Consider the following 20,191-nt stretch of genomic DNA (forward strand, 5'->3'; position numbering starts at 1 on the left):
TATTGAGCAGTCTAAGAAGTGTTACTACTTCAGAAATTAAAAGTTTTCAGCTTTCACTATAGTTTTGATTAAACGACATCGTCAGCTTCTAAGGCGATAATCAGTAATCGGTTGGTTAATAATTTAATTAAGTGAGCAGGACTAATATGCATCCGATGAGTATCCTAGAAGAATCTCTAGACATGGAAAGATTGAACTTTCATTTTCATGCTACAATGGTATGTTGCTACATCGTCGTAATTGCCTATTGCCGTCCTATCCAACACAAATTATTAAAAATATCAGCATTTTTATGACACACAATGCAAAACTAGTTATTTCCTAATATTTTAGTTTTAGTTTTAGTATTTTAGTCCATCATACGCGATCAATCAAAGTAAGCTGAGATCTATTTAAATGCTTTTTATCATTAAAGAAGTCCTACCAGTCAAATTTCCTACGTTTTTTCGTGCGACGAAGAAGAAAATGTCGACTAACCGTCATTCATAAATGAAAATAACTCACGCAAGGTATTGGCGTTATTCTACAGCCAGGAAAACTTGCTTGACCTGCAGAAATTTTGCAGAGTAACATTTGTCATGCCGTCCTACCCAAATACATGCGCGTTAGCTTCGTAAACATTGTTGTGATTTTTAGTTCGGACGATGAAAAATTTTGATGGACGGATTTTAAAATGGTACGACGAATTTTAGAAATAAAGTCAGTTGCGTAATTTCAATAATATGCTTTAACAGTAGCTTTTCAGTGATTTCAAAGTTCACGGATCGGAGGGTAAGTGTGTTTTAATAAAATCAGCACAAGAACTTTTGGAGTATTCATTAAATCCATCCAACAAATAATGAAAATTAGAATGGCTTTACTTATTACGACGGGAATTAGAAAAAAATCTTACGTTACTTATTGATGAAGCAAGCAAGTCACAGGCGAAATGTGTATCTGTTAGATTAATAATCAAAACTGGCGAATTAAAAGCAAAAGATCATTTGATGCATAACTATTGGTACTACACGATAAGAGGTTTTATGCCTGCCGTCAATGCTGTTTCACACCAGCGAGATTTTCCCCTTATCAAAAGATAAAAGCGCTGTATATGTTTAAACTGAACAAGCTGTAATATTAGCTTATTAATGTATTTAATGATGCAAGGATAATATTTCTATCAGTGTTGTACTTATTAGTACTATAAAGTTGATATATTTCTATAATGCCATTATATATAGATTGTTCTACAAAACATTCAGATTCACATGTGCTTATTTAATTTATAAATATTATTTCTTGCCAACTGCCTGCTGAAGAATCTAACTGCATTCATTTCATCTAGTTGTAAAATAATCCTAAGTGCCTTATTTCTTTATTCCAGGCCAAATTTTCCGACTTCAATCCTCGTCTAGAATATATACTTTACATTACTATATCAGTAAATGCTATTTCAACTATGCTGAAGATAATTCCTGTTATTGCATAACATAGCCTCATAATTCAATGATTTTAGTCTTTAGTTTAGTTTAGATATCTAGTATGTAGGAGAGAGAAAACACGATTTTTATTAGTTTTATTATTAAATATTCACCTCAATCCGCAATTTTGCGAAGCATACAAATTCATTTCTATATCATTTCATAGCTAAACGCTCATGAATACTAATTCCAAAGCAAACACACCGCAGAACTTTATCTTTACAACACCTTACACTATTTTGTACTAAAGTTTTTCAAATTGCACATCGAGTATTATAAGCAAACCGTCGCGGGTAAATTTCCTCTCGGAAAAACTCCCTCATTTCTTGTTCCGACTGCAGCAACTTTTTCCGGCCGCACAGTCCTTTGCTGGCACGCGGTAAACGGGATGACACCACTCAACGCACTCTCCTTGATACCGGCGACATGTGAGTCCTATCGGCGGTCGCACTATAATAAGACGAAGTTAAACTTATATATCGTGAATCCAGCGCTATCAGCGCTCTCCTAGCCTAACATCAATGTTCAGTGCAATTAGAGTAATGTTGAACACTTGAATCAAAATATACACTCTTTGCCAATTATAACTCGCTTACCTAAAATGAATACCAAGTATGTGAAATATTCGCCCGATGAAAAACGTTCTAACCTCATTCTAATTAACAACGAAATTTCCAATTTGCGAAAAGAATGCTTTGCTCCACTTGCCATGTAATGGAATGGCCAAAGTTTTCTTGGTTTTATGACATAATTTACGGGTACATTTTTTTTGGTACACAGCTACTATGAGAAACGGATGGTTCAAAGGTTAAATATTCTGTCTTTAAAAAAAAAATTTTGCTCAACAAAGGCGACATCACTCTTCTTATCGTTGTGTCTGACAAAGTTAACATCACCTGTGAGAGAAATGCAGGGTAAGTAGATTCTAGCAAACAAGAACGGTGAAACAATGGATCATTTGAAGTGTTATCGTGAAACCGTCATTAATTTGGAAACTTTTTTCATGTTTAGCAGTAACATACATATTTGCTACGAATGATGATGTTGAGAGTTAAAAAGGAAAGAACAGTCCCGGTGATATATTTTAATGATTGTTAAAGCAATCCTTGTTTGATGATAATTATCGGAATAATGGAAGGTTTTAAAAAACATGCAGAGCTTATAATAATTAGTCGTGATTACCCTAGAGCCTTTCATGCATATTAGGGTCTTTAGGAGGAAGCATTCCGAGGAAGAAAGACTCAGAAAAATTAACCTTCATAACAGCACTCAACGCCTCGATGGGCATTTTCCGGACAAAGGCCCTTCTTCGTTGTGGGTGACTGGCAGTCAGATTTATGCACGCACAGTCCTCCCTGTCTGGCGCAAGCGTCTTCCACTTTATACACTGTAACGCCCATGTATGCTAAAAGTCGAAAATAAGATTTTTCAACAGTTATTATTTGTGTATTTAGTAATAATTTGTGTATTTAGAAATCTCTGCTTTAAGAACAATTAATTTATGACCAACATTTAAACAAAGAACAACAAACAAAGATGTTTCACCAGAATCCGCAAATCGATTCAAAACGGCATTTTCTGATTTATCCCTAGCTAGCTTTATCGATTCAAAATGTCATCTGCGGCAAAGTTATAAAAAATGCGACCGTAACTAATAAAACTGAATACCAAGAATTTTTATCCCCTCGATCATTTATTTTATATTTGAAATTAAACTTACGAAAATGCAGTGTTCTTGTATTTATTTCCTTTGTTGATAATCTAATCAGATCAGAATATATTCGATAGATTTAACGGTAAAATCATCTATTTTTTCACATTTCAAATAATATCTCAGCCTGCCGTTTCCGATCTTAAATTATTCATTATCTTAACGGGTAACAACTAAAATTTTGGAATTTTTTTGAGGCCCCTATACTCCACAACAAACGAGCTCAGAGAGAAATGAGAGTATGTATGTGTTAGCTCTCTCTCTCTCTCTTCTTTTTGTCAATATTTTTGGTTTTGTTTATGCTTGCCTTGTTTTGCTTAAAATGACGTCGAAACAAGAAGCATTTCGGGAGCGCGTTGTACAGTTCTACGAACTGCCACAGAAATCTCGACAAACAGTATACGGTACAACATTTAAAAAGCGAACATATTGCGGCTTTGACTGTTTACCTCAGATGCCCAACAACTATTCGCAAGCAAGGTACTGGAAGACCAGCCAAAATTATGGACGCAGAAGGACATCGTTCTCTTTCTCGTTTCTTCAACAACAAGCCCTCTGGTTTGGCTATCAATTAAGCTGCAGCAGACGAATGTTTGAAGAAAATTTTGATCCCGTTTCTATAAAAACATCATGCATATGGACAATACATGTTTTGGCCGGATAGAGCATCATCCGATTACGCAAAAAAAAACACAATCGTTCCTGAATACCCAAAAACCACGACCCGAAAAATCTGTCTCAGTGCGCCCAATCGAAGATTTTGAGTTCCTTGGTGTACAAAAATAACTGGAGAATCACGAACTGCAAAAAGTTGATTGGTAGAAACAAGAGATGCATTCATATGATTTGGTTTTAATCACCGTGCACTTATGTGAATGTATTCAAATTGATCACGATCGGTGAAATATCAAAACTCATTTGATTACGTTTCGGCCTACTGTCTTTTATTCAGCCATCATCAGATACTATTGTCAACAGAAATAAAACAAATTTTAATTTACCTATTTTAACAAACAAAATGACAAAGCTTACAAGGAAATAATGACGTCACAGTGTCCCATAAACCGAATAACAAATTAAAAGACACAGTTTTCTCAAAGCTAAAGCACAGAATATCAAAAATGCAACAAACTAACGTTGTATATAGTGTACCATGTGGCGCATGTGCTGATAGAGTTTACGTTGGACAAACCTCGCAAACTCTAGAAAAGCGTCTGCAACAGCATCAAAATTCAATTCGAACCAAATCATCAATGACCGGTCTCACACAGCATACAGTTGAATCCGGGCATGTGTTCAAGTTTCCCGACACTGCTATACTAGAAAGAGAGAGCAATGAGAGCAAACGACTAAACGCAGAGACACTACACATCAAGCTACGCGAAGGCAATACAGTAAACCTCCAACGGGATGCTCTAAGTTTCTCCAACAAATACGACGGCGCCCTGTGCAAGCTCAGAAGATTTGAACAGAGCAAAAGGGAACGACGCGGACGGACTTAGCGTCGTAGATGAAACTACAGTGGACGACAAAAGTTATGTTTTAGTTAGCGATAAGATTATTTCCTTGTAAGTTTTGTCATTTTGTTTGTTAAAATAGGTAAATTAAAATTTGTTTTATTTCTGTTGACAATAGTATCTGATGATGGCTGAATAAAAGACAGTAGGCCGAAACGTAATCAAATGAGTTTTGATATTTCACCGATTGTGATCAATTTGAATACATTCACAAGAGATGCATTCGCAAAGTTGACATGACGGCCGTACAACGCTTCTGTTTCGACGTCAAACGAAAGCTTCACCGAACAGCCGATTACGAACCGTTTTCAAATGTACACTAATTTTTTTTTCAACAATGGATAATGTATCTTTAATTTCGGTAGATCAGATCTTCTCCATGTATCTTGTCTTTTTTTGACAGCTCAAGAAAAAAAATCCAAAATTTTAGTTGTCACCCGTTATATTCGGGTATTCTTAAAGCATATGAATATTCGAACAAGTTTTAAATGCAAAGAATACTTTATTATTTTAATGCACAAAAGTATTTTTTCCTTCCATCGCAAGCGGCTACGCTTTTCGTTTTTAGCTTTGTTATACTATATCCGTACTGATAAATCATTGAATCGCACTTTTACCCGCATCGCACTTTTACCCCTCCTTACTCTATACGAAAACCCGAATTTTCCACTCAAACGTTAAATCCGTATTGCTGTACGCCTGTGCGTCGCAGCGAAGACAACGCAAAAAACTGCAGGTATTTATTAACTGGTGCCTGCGATATACCATTCATGCCTGGTGGCCTGGATATCCAACGAGGGACTTCAGCGACGATGTCATCAACGGCTGATAGCCACAGCAATTCGAGAACGTAAGTGGAAGTGAATCGGACTCACCTTGAGGAAAGGAATGTACGAGATCTGCAGAGAAGTACTCGACTGGAATCCACAAGGAAAGCGTAGAAGAGACAGACCCAGAGGTTGTCCTGATGACAGGTGATAGCCATGCCGGGTAACCGTCGGCAATTGTGATCTCTGATTTCATCCCTTTGTTTTGCCAAACCGGCGAACACGGACCAATAAGATATTTATAACAAACTTTGATAGAAACATCAACTGAAGCTACAATTCTGAAATATTTTTGTTATAATCAGCGACGAACTTGATGGATTTCACTAGTTCCTGCATCTCACAGATAGAAGCTGGAAATCAAATTGACGCTGTGTACACGGATATTAAGGCCGATTCCGACACAGTACTCTTGCACAGTACACGACTCGAATACTCTTGCACAAGCTCTCTAAACTCGGTGAATCTGATAGATTGACTTCATGGCTGAGCTCGTATCTTACAGACCGTACTTTATGTGTCAAGCTGGCTTTCATAGTTTCACGTGCATTCAGTAATACTTCTGGTGTTCCACAAAACAATGACCTGGGGCCTTTGCTATTTGCCTTGTACTTTAACGACATTGCATTTCTGCTTGGTTCCGGATGCGCACCGTTATACCCTAAACTCTTTTTTTACACGGTTTGTTTTTTCCGATTACTCAACAACGGTGTAACTTAGGGACCATTCACAAACTACGTGACGAATGTCGGGCCAGTGGTCCAAGACCAAATAAACGTGCGCATTACAGGTTTGAGTGGGGAAACTTGAATTTAGGATTATGAAGGCTTTGGAAGAGTTTTTTGAATTTGAAATGCGCACGTTTATTTGGTCTTGAGCCACTATGTAATTTCATGAATTTAGATACCAGTGTTGCAATCCAAACAGTTCTGTGGCCACAGAAGGTCCCACGGGAACTTGTTCCAGAATGGCCATTCCAAGGATAAATCATTATACTGTTTTAAAGCAATGAAAACTGACCTTTCGGAGTAATTAAAGGAATTTTGGATACCCATATTTTATGATTACATCCAAAATCTTAAAAAGTGCTTTAATTCCGGAACACATCCTCGGAATACCGGATTTACGGCAACCAGATGAACCTGTGGTTCAAAGGATCATTACTACCGGCGAGCCGGTTCTTTCCTCTTCACACCTGATCTCAATCTGTTAGATCCTATTGACTCTGTGTTTCATTACTTTCTACTGCCGTTCCCTCCATTAATTGTAACAACTACTGTTATAAAAAAAGATTATTTATTACTACAAACTATGAAGTTGCTTGTTACAGTGCATTTCCAGTTACAAAACTTCAAAGATACAATCGCAGCTGAGTAACTCTGCTTTTTTTACAAAATTTATACAACATTCACATTTGCACATTTTTATTCAGGCTGTTGTCACCCAATTCAGGATGCAGGATTGGTTGAAGGAAAAGTTACAGATATAATGTTGTAACACAGTACTATGTTACCGTTTGATTATACCCTTAGGAATGTGCAACCTCATGTTTTTTGTTACCTTTCCGACAGATCGATTATTATATCAGTGTTACAATATAACGAGGGTAAAAAATATCAGGTTTGTTTTGACCTCGAATAAAGTAACAATAAAAAACTGATTAGAAACCAAGCACGGGTCAAATATGAGTCGTCGTAACAAGGAAATCTTTCTATTCTCTAATGATTACAATCGAATAATTACTACATTTAGTAAATACCCTTTATGTAGCTAACTTTATCATCATCCTATCTGTTTAGATAGCTTATACTTAAAGCTGGATCTAAATTAATTTCTCTAGAATAACATAACTTCCAAAACATATATCCCTATGTAAATAAGGTCTGCATTTCTCTCAACACACACTGGATTCCCGTGGAGAAACATAACATGCTCGCCATTTCTGCGACCGAATCACATGCCGTCAAAGCTACAAGCAAACACTCGAAGCCAGATGTCGCCAACGCTCTTAGCTTCCTATGTAAATGGAAAACTTCTCGGGAAATTCATTTCCTAATTTTAGAGCTACGTAAACTTTTCCGCACAGGACACTGGCAACTACGAACGACAGAATTGGTGTGCCACTGTAATTGGCAAAAGATTCTTCCATTGAAATAGACTGGTGGCTTTCTCACCATTCTGGCATACTGAACAGTTTTCGCGTGCCTTTTCAGACCATACTGAATAATCTCGAAAAATAAGCAAAACGCTGAAACTTGGCTTCGGCAAAGAAAAAGTTCAAATTACGCCAGAAACTTGTATACAAGTATACCACAAATTGTCAACTTGGCAGAAACTATTTTCGGTTGACAATCAGCTCTAGCAACTGGCAAATCGAATGTAGTTCAAAACTTGAACTTTTATTCCATGAGCCTTCAAATACGAAATTGCAAGATAAATAAAAATTATAATTAGTATAAAGAAGAGAGACAAGTTTATATTTCACCAGCTAGCTTTAGCAGACTTTTGAACATGCATAACCGAAATCGCAGCGACCTACCAGATGTCTATTCCGTAATCCTAGCTCCTGGGTACATTCCTTCTAATGGTTCGAGATTGCAAAATGTATTCGGTCGACCACTTTTTTCGTTAACCAGCCAACCATCCCTGTACCGTTGAAATACTGCATAGAAGCTAATGAAAAAAGATAAAATACTGTCGAAAAATATCGACGGCCAACCGAAATGAGCCCTTTTTCAACAGTTTTGACCAACGAACTCTCTTGTCGACAGCAAATTATACCGCCGGGAGCAATTAATGTAATTAATTTCGCAGGGAATTTTTTCGGCATTGCACAACCGCTGAGAATTTCCAATTTCCCTAGAAGCAGTGGATCATGAACTTTTAGCCTGTGCCAATGGCTTTCGTCCAGGAAAATTTGGTCGATTTCATTATTGAAATTCTTGTCAGGCAACAAAGTGATTAGTTGAAACCAATTCACGGTATGCTTGCTTCGAAGCATAATCGCTATTTTCAGCTGGAAAATGTATTTCAATTTTCAAAGATCCTGCTGCATTTTCTGTTATAACGACGGCAATGTTCGTCTGCATTTGCATTTACTGACCGTAACTAGGATACGGCGAGAGCAAACGTTCAAGTGGGATTTTGGGGAAGATGTTTTAGCCTCTGGTAAATCGAGCGCGAGCACTAACGACGACCGACCGACCGACCGGTGCTAGTCATGCTGCTAGAATATTTACAGCATACCGGCGACGATGCTCTTGGTGGATGATTAGGCAAACCAAGCTGAAACGGAAATGCAGTTAGTGACTGGTTTGCCTGTGCCTATGAAGGCGACTCTCGTTAGCAGATCATACTTACAGCCGACAGTTGCGACAGAGCTGCACCGGCAAAGGAAGAACCGGTGCTGCGAGCAGTTCGCTCATGATTGAAATTAAGGCTAATGGTCGAAATTGGTTTCAAGTGGATGAAATTGCGACTATCTAAATAAGCAGTGCTTTAGGATGTCGATGCAGGTGCTTATATTTAGGTATCGTAATTGAGAATTAACGTCGAAAAGATTATGGCATTTTGAGTCATTTCAATAGGTTTCAAAACAATGAATTTGGAGAACCACAAAACTGCATTTTGAAATTTTAATGCGAAAATTTTAGTTCACCTAGAAAATGTTTCTTTATATCCTTGTTTCGTACTGACACAAGCCCTTGAAAAGCATAATCTCACTTCCACGTTTAAAATGCTTTAATTTCAGGAAACAAAAGTTACAATCATTTTGAATGCTGAAGTATGTAGTGCTAAAAGCCCATTAGAAATTTCCGCTACTTAGAATCGGCACAGTTCGGTAGAGCACAACACGCAACATTCATAAACAACCACCTAGCCATTTAAAGTAATAATTTACACTAATAGCGAAAATAATTAAATGCTTGTGCGCCCCCACTTTTCACAAGATACATAGATCTAGCGTGCTAGGGAAAATTACCCACATCTTTCCCCGTTACCGTATATCACCGAAAAATATAGGATCTGAAGCTTTACCGAAACATCATTATGTTGTACGATGTAGGTACGGCCTCTAGCGAAATGCTTAGCTCAGCATGCTCGACGCAAGCTAGCAACAGGCTCATCACGAATGAATGTCGTCTGCATCCAGTGTACCATCGTAGCGCACGTTCACGCACGATTCGCACAGAGAGATAATGAAAATGAATGAGAACTTTTATCAAACGGAAAATTATTTTTATTATAATTTTATTAACGTAAATAGCTCTAACTCGATGCGCTGGCAGCGCTTGGAATAATAATTATTGTGGTAGATTTTCGTATTATTCGTACACCACAGGTAAGCAGGTTTGCATGCGCGATGGCAAATATGTTTTCGTTTTGCATTCGATAAATTGAAGTAAGCTGTAGGAATGGGTTGGAAAATGTAAAATAGATTTGAGGCGTGGAGGTTTGAGTCTCATATATTTCATATCAAATTCAGCGCAGCGAGCAACGTCCCTTTGTGCCCCTATGTGCGTAATGCAATTATTATCTTGTAGTTGCTGCAGATATTTGAACCAACACGCTCTAAGTTATAACTAAATTTATCGAAAATTTGCATCGTATTATAGATTTTTATTAGCCTACTACAAGCAATGCTTTTAATTTTTATCGCGACGATGGCTCACCTCTTCAGCGATTTCAATTTTTACAATTGGTAGGGTATGTTGCTGCTTCGTCCTAATTGCCTATTCCCGTCCTATCCAACACAAATGATTAAAAATATCAGCGATTTTTATGACACTCAATGCAAAATTAATTATTACCTAATATTTTAGTTTGTTGCCTCTCATACGCGGTCAATCAAAGTGAGCTGAGATCTATTTAAATGCTTTTTTCATTAAAAAAAAATCCTAGCAGCCAAATTTCCAACGTTTTTTCGTGGGACGAAGAAGAAAATGTCGACTAATCGTTTCAATTTCCGTCATTCATAAAATGAAAATAACTCACGCAACGCATTGTTGTTATTCTGCAGCCGGGAAAACTTGCATAACCTACAGAAATTTTGGAGAATAACATTTGTCATGCTGTCCTACACAAATACATGAGCCCTAGCTTGGTAAACATTATTGTGATTTTTAGTTCGGACGATGAAAAATTTTGATGGACGGATTTTAAAATGGTACGACGAACTTAAGATATTAAGTCAGTTGCGTAATTTCAAACAAATGCTTTGTTAATCGCTTTTTAGTGAATTCAGAGGGCACGGATCGGAAGATAAGTGTGTTGTCAAATCAGCAGCAGAACTTTTGGAGTACTCATCAAATCCACCTAAGAAATGATGAAAATTAGAGTGGCTTTCCTTACTACGACGGCAATTAGAAATAAACCCTAACTCTCTCTTATCCTATTCGCTCGCGATGAATCGCTAACGCAAAGCTGGTGAGAAAAATATGAATTGATTACGCTCGTAAATACTTGCTCGGTGTCTCACTGTCTCACGCTGTCAACAAGCCGAGAATGTATTTTGCGAGCAAACATAATCAAGCATATTTTTTGCCAAATTACAAAACGTTATTCAGGTCACATATGATAATTATGCAGTTGTCAAACGTCAACATATACTTGCGACGCCAGACACAACCAGTAACTTCAAGCGACGTACGGACAAATAAAATAGTTTCAAGATCTAGTTTCAACGAAATGCAATCAGTACTTTTATCGAGGAATAGCAATACTGACTACAAGTCTAAAAACTAAGACTGTGTATACAGTCACCCCAGTATTATGGGCCACCCAGTATTATGGGCCAGTGTACGCTTTACGTTAGTTTTATACGTAACAAATTAATATTTAACAATCGAATATGAGTGCAATAGATAGAAGCAACATTCTACTGCATGCTTGACAGCAATACACTTAGTTCCAATGCGTTGATTTTCTTAATTTTCCGATAGTTGTCACTTGGCTCCAATCGACTGTCGATTTGATATTATTTTTATGGTTGTAATAAAAAGTCGGTTGTGAATTATAAGCTGAATAGCGGCGTAAATTTGTATGTTTGAGCGTAAAATGCATGGAAATCGAGGGAATAGGTATCGTAAAATGGAGGGAATCGAGGGAATTACGGTGAAACCACCTAGAAAAATGCATTTTCCGCTTTAATAAACGAAATTAAACAATGGCCCATAATACTGGGAGCAAAATTAACTTTTCCCAGTATTATGGGTCAAGCATAGGGTAATGTCGTTATCGTCGGGCCACTGTTATGGTCGGGCCACCACGATTTGTTCAGTTTTAGTAACTCGTGATACCTTTGTACAAGCATTATAAAACTTCTTACTGTGACAGCTAACTTTTCACAATATTGTGAGTTTCAATCGTGTATTCAAAACACGCGTACTGAATTCACTGATAGAAACAATACAAAAAAAGTTTTGCAGGTGCAGTTAACTTTTCTTCAAGAAATGATTCATGAAATGCAATTATCGGGATAAATATTGCAAATTTATTAAGTATGTTGTGCTCTTTTCGAAGGCTATTGAAAAATCCCGTCCAGTTAGGTATTTGGGTAGATAAGGGGGTAAATGCTACAAAAGCGCTTATTGTAAAGGTCGGGCCACTTTTGTAGCCATGGTTGGGCCACCATAATTTTAAGCACAGAAGCGCAATTTTCGCTAGAGAACGTCAGTCGCGGGAAATGTGATGAAATAAAGCCTAATTAGTACAATAAAAACCTAAATTGTTGTTGATTTTTCATTGCAGTAGTACACATCGGAAAACGCGACTGTAGTAATATTGATTTTACAAGATCACCAAAAATTTCGCAAGGATGTTATTAAAAATAGGGGCCGTTGCTCACGAAATTCATTCTTTTGATGTCTGTTCATAGAGCTTCAATACGTATTTCTTGGATTAAGAGCGGTGGCCCAACCTGTACAACGTGGCCCGAGTATGACAACATTTTTTGTCTTCACGTAAATGCCTATAACTTTATTATTTTTTAAGCAATCAGTTCAAAATTTTCCAGAAGTATAGCTTATTCTTAGACCTTTCCAACGATCTATTTAGATTTAAAAAAATCTAAGTTATCTAAGAAACCGAAGTTATGGGCGAATGTCAAAAAGGCGGCCCAACCACGACGACATTCCCCTATAGATCAACAGTATTCGCTGTTTTTGACAGTTGGGTGGTTGAAGAAACACCCGAGCATGTGGTCTTTGTATGCCCCAGATTTGAAGCGGTGCGCGAGGATTTGTCGCTCTAAACGTAGACAACATTGTTGCGAAAATGTGTCTAGATGAGGGCACTTGGAACGTCGTCAATTGATCAATTTCAAGAATTCTGATTGAGCTGCAAAATGGAGGGCAGATCAGCAAGTCGGTAATGCCTAGCTTCAATAGAGGGATGATGAGCGTATAGAGGACAAGGTGGCCCATTGAATGGACGTATCTAGGCCGCATATGACACACAGATCAAAAGCAACGCGATTCTGGGCGCGGTAAAACCCTAGACTGACTCATATGTGTGGGGGATGGGATCTTTCCCAAAATAGTCCTTGTACCTAGATGAACAATATTCAGTGTGGAAATGGAAGAAATCCTGCGATGGTGACTGTGCGGGGTACGCGTTATGTCGGAGGGCACTTCCTTATAAGATCGCGTCTCGACAGGTGGAGAAATCTCGCTACGGAGGCCATGTGCGTGCTGTTGGAAGGCACTCCTGATTTGGCTCACGTCTCGACGGGTAAAGTTCCTGTGAATGCGGTCGCGATGCTAGCTACACTTTCGCAAAGAAATCCTGCAAGGGTGGCCGTGAAGAGATGGACGTTAAGTTGGTCGCCATCTCAGCATCGGTGTACGTCTCGACAGGTAGCGGAGTAGTGCATAGGCACGCCCTCCTCCCGAAGTAATACCTAGCGGTGGTGCCGGGAGGATTTGGGGCCAGGAGCAGTGAGGGTTTTAGTGGGTTAGAGTCCCACACCGTGCTACGTGATGCAGTGCATCTTCAGTGTGCCAGGCACTGCGCTTTTCCTCACGGTAAACACACACACACACACACACACACACACACACACACACACACACACACACACACACACACACACACACACACACACACACACACACACACACACACACACACACACACACACACACACACACACACACACACACACACACACACACACACACACACACACACACACACACACACACACACACACACACACACACACACACACACACACACACACACACACACACACACACACACACACACACACACACACACACACACACACACACACACACACACACACACACACACACACACACACACACACACACACACACACACACACACACACACACACACACACACACACACACACACACACACACACACACACACACACACACACACACACACACACACACACACACACACACACACACACACACACACACACACACACACACACACACACACACACACACACACACACACACACACACACACACACACACACACACACACACACACACACACACACACACACACACACACACACACACACACACACACACACACACACACACACACACACACACACACACACACACACACACACACACACACACACACACACACTGGTGAATGGCTATAACAGTGTAACCTGACCACTTTCAGTTATAGCAACTCTTACCCCTACCTCCTCGTGGTGCCAGCTGGTAATACAACCAAGTCCCGGGAAAAACCAGAAACTCCCCTCTGGTTGGACCCGTGGTTGTAAACAGACAGGGAGAGAGGGACACCTAGACCTTAAACTTCTAGTCTACCAGGTGTCTGAACGGTCCGTTGGGACCCATTGGGGCCGATGCCAGTAAGGTTTCAACTTCGGTAAACTGGCGGCTATGTTATTGGACATGATTCGGACACGATATACAACACGACTTAGGGCTGGCATTTGCGACGAGCTCCCCTAGTAAAGTCACGTGATAGCAACTTGAAACGGCGAGGTGGCAAACGGTGCATGTGTCTCCGTCCCGTAAAACCTGGCAGGCCTTCAAGTACGTTCCAAATCTATCGACCGGCGACCACCGGGCGGGAGTAGGTTCAGATGCTTTTTCCTGATTTACGCCCATCTGGCTCTGAGGTGCAGTTGCCCATAAGGCGCTGCCCCAACCCTCGCATGGTTCTCCCTGTTCCATAGATCGCCATGGGATCATTAAAGCGACTACTTCAAATGGGTTTGGATAGCGGCTTGAAGGGGGACCCTTTAGAATCAGAATGAGTCTTCTAAACAAATTTACAGCAAGTGCGGATACGGTGGAAAACCCGTTCGCGAGGGGAGGCATCCAACGTTCTCCACCAAGGGTGGAGAAGGATGCAACCCGAAGTGCTAGTGTGGGTGGCAAGGGCAGCAGTACGCCTGCCACGCTAGACACAGCGATGAACGACCCATCGCTAATCAAGGCGATGGGAAAGAATAGAGAGAAACTACCCAAAGTGGTAGCCGCGTCACAGCAGCTCGATTTAATCATCGAGTTCACGTCAGGTCACGGCAATTTCTCCAAGGACCTGAAGCAGAGCTTGCTCATGCTTCGAAGAACCTTGTGTGCTGCGACCAAAGTGCATAACGACCTCGTGGCGCATGTAGGAGAGGTGAAGACCGTGAAGGCGTCGAAGTCGGTACAAACGGATGCCTGCTCGTTGACGGCGTGTCGCAACGTGGCCCTGGAAGCCACGGAGAGCGCTACCAACAGCGGTAAGGCATCTGCTAAGCGTCTGAGACAGTCCCCGGGGGATGGCACCCCTGGTGGACCAAAAAAACGCCTGATCGGTAAAAGCCCTCAGGCTAGCGAGTTGGTGGAGCCAACCGACCAAGCAGCGGGAAACACCAAGACGGGTGGCCCGTGGATCGAGGTCACGGCCAAGCGGAAGAAAAGAAGAAGCTCCACCAAAAAGAAAGCTTCACCTAAACCGACAGGGAAGCGAGCGAAGAAGGGCGACGCTCTTATCCTGAAAACCGACGGGTCGAAATACTCGGAGGTTCTGAAGGCCATGAGAGGAGATGCCCTACTCAAGGACCTGGGCGCGGACGTGCGGAGCATCCGCCGCTCACGCACGGGCGAAATGATCCTTGAGTTGAAGAAGGACGCCACCAAGAAGAGTTCCGCATATAAGTCGATAGCGGAAGAAGTGCTCGGGGAGGGAGTGCAGGTACGTGCTCTCACACCAGAAATGACTCTCCAGCTTAAAAACCTGGATGAGATCACCGATGTGTGTGAGGTCGTACAGGCCCTCAAAGAGCAAAGTGGAGTGGTGGTGGCAACTGAGGCGGTTCGCCTGCGTAAGGGTCCTGTCGGGACCCAGGTAGCCATCATACGACTTCCGCTGGCGGACGGAAATGAAGCCCTGAAAGCTGCTAGGCTAAAAGTGGGGTGGTCGGTATGCCCACTAAGCGTGCTGAAGCAATCGGAGGCTTGCTTCCGATGCTTCGAGCACGGGCATAAGGCCTGGAACTGCAAAGGGCCAGATAGGAGCCAATTGTGCAGGAGATGTGGCAGTGCTGGCCATAAAGCAAGGGACTGCGCGGAGTCTCCCCAGTGCTTGATCTGTACCGGTAAAAGGGACGCAAAGCACGTAACGGGAGGTCCAAGGTGCCCGGCTGGTGTGCCGGCGACCAAGCCACAATCATAGTGCAAGTGACACAACTCAACCTGAACCACTGCAGCACGGCTCAGCAGCTGTTACACCAAGCAGTTTCCGAGTCGGCAACGGACGTTGCCATCATCTCGGACCCATATCGCGTCCCTGCCGGAAACGGCAACTGGGTGTCGGATGGGTCCGGGACGGCGGCTATATGGACGACAAGCAGGTTTCCGGTTCAAGAGGTTGTGTCAACCGCAGACGAGGGATTTGCGGTTGCCAAAGTGGGTGGAGTGTTCTACTGCAGCTGTTATGCTCCGCCGAGATGGTCTATCGAGCAGTTTACGCGGATGGTAGACCGAGCATCAGTTGTGCTGACTGGTCTAAGGCCGGTGGTTGTGGCGGGAGACTTTAACGCTTGGGCGGTAGAGTGGGGAAGTCGTCGCACGAACCATAGGGGTCGGATTCTGCTTGAGGCTCTGGCAAAGCTCAACGTAGATTTGGCCAACGTCGGCACCACAAGTACCTTCAGTAGGAACGGTGCGGAGTCTATCATCGACGTGACATTTGGCAGTCCTGGTCTGATAGGAGACTGGAGGGTAGATAATGGCTACACTCACAGTGACCATCAGGCGGTCCGCTATGGTGTCGGTCAGATAACGAGGCGGCAGGTGGCGAGTAGAGCCAACACTCCAACCACCCGTGGATGGAAGACATCATACTTCGATCCCGAAGTATTTGTGGAAGCGATCCGGAGAGAGTGCGGTGATCGCGGTATGCCCGATCCGAACGCTGATCATTTGGTTGAGGTACTGTCGCGATCGTGTGACGCTACCATGCCTAGGAAAGGTCGACCTAGGTATGGCAGGTCACCGGCTTACTGGTGGACAGATGAAATTGCGGAACTCCGCGGAGCCTGCTTTCGTGCGAGGAGAATTATGCAAAGAGCTCGTTCGAACGAAGGCAGGGTTGAATGTCGAGTAGCACTTGTTGCTGCACGCGCAGCGCTTAAGAGTGGGATAAAAGCTAGTAAACGAGACTGCATTGAAAGGTTATGTGCTAGTGCCAATGCGAACCCGTGGGGTGATGCCTACAGGGTCGTAATGGCAAAGACCAAGGGTGTGATGGCGCCCGCTGAGCAATCACCAGAGATGCTGGAGCGAATCATCGAGGGCCTCTTTCCGCGCCACGAGCCAAGGCCCTGGCCCCAGGCCGCTGAGTCGTCCCACGGCCGACGTTCCAGTATCTCAGACCATAGCGTAGGATAGTCGGCCTCCCAGCCGAACATCCAAAGTAACGTGGGCGACGGCGGTTTGGAAGTCGGGGAGGAAGTGACGGTTACGAACGAGGAACTCATCGATATCGCTAAATCCCTAAAGGTGAGCAAGGCACCGGGGCCAGACGGTATCTCGAATATGGCCATTAAAGCGGCTATTCTGGAGGCTCCCGAATTATTCGGGGCAGTAATGAATAGATGCCTGGAAGCTGGCCACTTCCCGGACAGATGGAAGCGACAGAACCTGGTCCTATTGCCGAAGCCGGGAAAACCTCCGGGTGTCCCCTCGTCATATAGGCCGATCTGTCTACTCGATACTGCCGGCAAGGTGCTGGAGAGGGTTATCCTTAACAGACTCGTACAGTACACGGAGGGTACAAACGGGCTGTCAAGGAACCAATTCGGCTTCCGAAAAGGCAAATCTACGGTGGATGCCATCTTGTCTGTCACTAAGACAGCTGAGGTGGCAATCCAGCCCAAGAGGACAGGTATTCGTTATTGCGCAGTTGTCACGCTCGACGTGAGAAATGCGTTTAATAGCGCTAGCTGGGACTCCATAGCCAGCTCGCTTCGGAGCGTCCAAGTGCCGGTGTCGCTGTACAGAATTCTGTACAGAATTCTGGAAAATTATTTTCAGAATCGTGTGCTATGCTACAACACGGAGGAGGGTCAGAAATGCGTTCCAATCACCTCAGGGGTTCCGCAAGGTTCCATACTGGGCCCGGTGTTGTGGAACGTCATGTATGACGAGGTGTTGAGGCTAAAGCTCCCGGTAGGGGTGGTGATTGTCGGCTTTGCGGACGATATCACCTTGGAAGTCTACGGCGCATCTATCAGAGAGGTTGAGTTGACGGCTGCCCACTGTATAAGCATTGTTGAAGATTGGATGCGATCCAGGAAACTGGACCTAGCGCATCATAAAACGGAGGTTATTGTGGTGAACAACCGCAAGTCGGTGCAGCAAGCAAATATCAGCGTCGGGGACTGCACTATTTCGTCAACGCGGTCCTTAAAACTCCTTGGAGTCATGGTCGACGACAAGCTCAAGTTCGGGAGCCACGTCGACTATGCCTGCAAGAAGGCTTCCACAGCTATTTCGGCATTGTCTCGTATGATGTCTAATAGCTCTGCGGTATATGGCAGCAAGCGAAGGCTTTTAGCCAACGTGGTCCAGTCCATACTCAGGTATGGCGGGCCGGTGTGGTCATCGGCGTTAGGTACCAAAAGCTATCTAGCCAAGCTGGAAAGCACCTATCGTCTCATGTGCTTAAGAGTGGCGAGTGCGTATCGCATGACGCAATCTGCGTCTTAGCGGGTATGATGCCTATTGGTATCATCATCAGCGAGGACGTAGAGTGCTTCAACCAACGTGGAACTAGAGGCATACGGAGTACCACGAGATCGGCCTCGATGATCACATGGCAGCGGGCATGGTCTGATTCCACAAAAGGCCGGTGGACACATCGACTTATCCCGGAACTATCCGGATGGGTCAACAGGCGCCATGGCGAAGTCAACTTCCACCTGACACAGATTCTGTCAGGGCATGGTTGTTTTAGACAGTATCTGCACAAGTTTGGGCATGCGGAGTCCCCCGAGTGTCCGGAATGCGCGGACGTCGAGGAAACTGCAGAACATGCTTTCTTCATGTGCCCTCGTTTCGCGGGCGTGAGAAGCAACATGATGGCAGTTAGCGGACAGGACACTACTCCGGATAACTTAGTCCAAAGGATGTGTTCTAGCTCGGACGTCTGGGGTGCGGTCAATGCGGCTGCTACTCAGATCGTACTTGAGCTACAAAACCGCTGGAAAGCCGATCAACGGCGAATAAACAGCCTAACTACCATAGTCCAGTAGTTATCTAAGAGCGTGCGTGAAGCACAATAGCCCCTCCCTGAAGTAATACCGATAAGGTGGTTCCAGGGGGGATTGAGGCTGGAGACTCGAGTAGGGTTTTAGTGGGTCTGGATCTTCACGATCTTCACGAGATACCAAACCCCACTCCCTGAGCTGTCTTCTCAGGTGTCTGATAGCAGATTTCCCTACTCGTTAAAAAAAAAAAAAAACACACACACACACACACACACACACACACACACACACACACACACACACACACACACACACACACACACACACACACACACACACACACACACACGCACACACACACACACACACACACACACACACACACACACACACACACATACACACACGGTTTTCTCGAAATAAAACCAATTTAGTATAATAATAAATAAAGGTAAAATAAAGGTCAGTAGATATAGGAAACTAAATAAACCTAGATAGAGGGGATCTCTACGGGGGGCTGCCCCCGCAGTGGCCGGGCCGGTCGCCGGCAATACTCGCGGCCTGTGGCCGACTCGCGCTGAATTATCTAATGTTACTATTGATAGTTTTTGGTGGTCTTGTTATTGAATAATGTTTTATGAAAGAGTCTAAAATTTGTCGAGTTCGATTAGTTTTTGAGTTACGCAAAAATTTCTGTTATTTGTATGAGTGTCCTTATCCCCCTACCATAGGGGTGAGGGGCTTCAAACCATCATTAAAAAAATTCCTGCCTCCAAAACCCCCCGCAAGCCAAATTTGGTTCCATTTGATTAATTAATTCTCGAATTATGAGGAAATCATTTGTATAGGAGCACTCCCTCCTAAAGTAGGGAGAGGTTTCAATTCACCATAGAAAACATTCTTGTCTCCAAAAGCACCCACATGTCAAATTTGGTTCCATTTGCTTG

The 20,191-nt window shown here is 42.9% G+C and overlaps 1 protein-coding gene across 2 annotated transcripts in view; it reads right to left on the reverse strand.

The window, feature by feature from the left end:
* The window catches only part of LOC128738124 (U-scoloptoxin(19)-Sm1a), a 40,617-nt gene that overhangs the window by 1,311 nt on the left and 19,115 nt on the right, over nucleotides 1–20,191 (reverse strand). The window contains exons 2-3 of one of the 2 annotated variants that reach the window (XM_053832996.1): nucleotides 2,716–2,865; nucleotides 1,259–1,910 (exon numbers count right to left, since the gene is read on the reverse strand). In XM_053832996.1, the coding sequence (XP_053688971.1) occupies nucleotides 1,780–1,910; nucleotides 2,716–2,865 (281 nt within the window). In that variant the 3' untranslated portion in view covers nucleotides 1,259–1,779. Of the gene's footprint in view, nucleotides 1–1,258; nucleotides 1,911–2,715; nucleotides 2,866–20,191 lie in introns of those variants that run through there. The other variant, XM_053832997.1, reaches the window with a different exon arrangement.

The sequence above is a fragment of the Sabethes cyaneus genome, chromosome 2, assembly GCF_943734655.1.
Source record: "Sabethes cyaneus chromosome 2, idSabCyanKW18_F2, whole genome shotgun sequence".
Classification (NCBI taxonomy): domain Eukaryota; kingdom Metazoa; phylum Arthropoda; class Insecta; order Diptera; family Culicidae; genus Sabethes; species Sabethes cyaneus.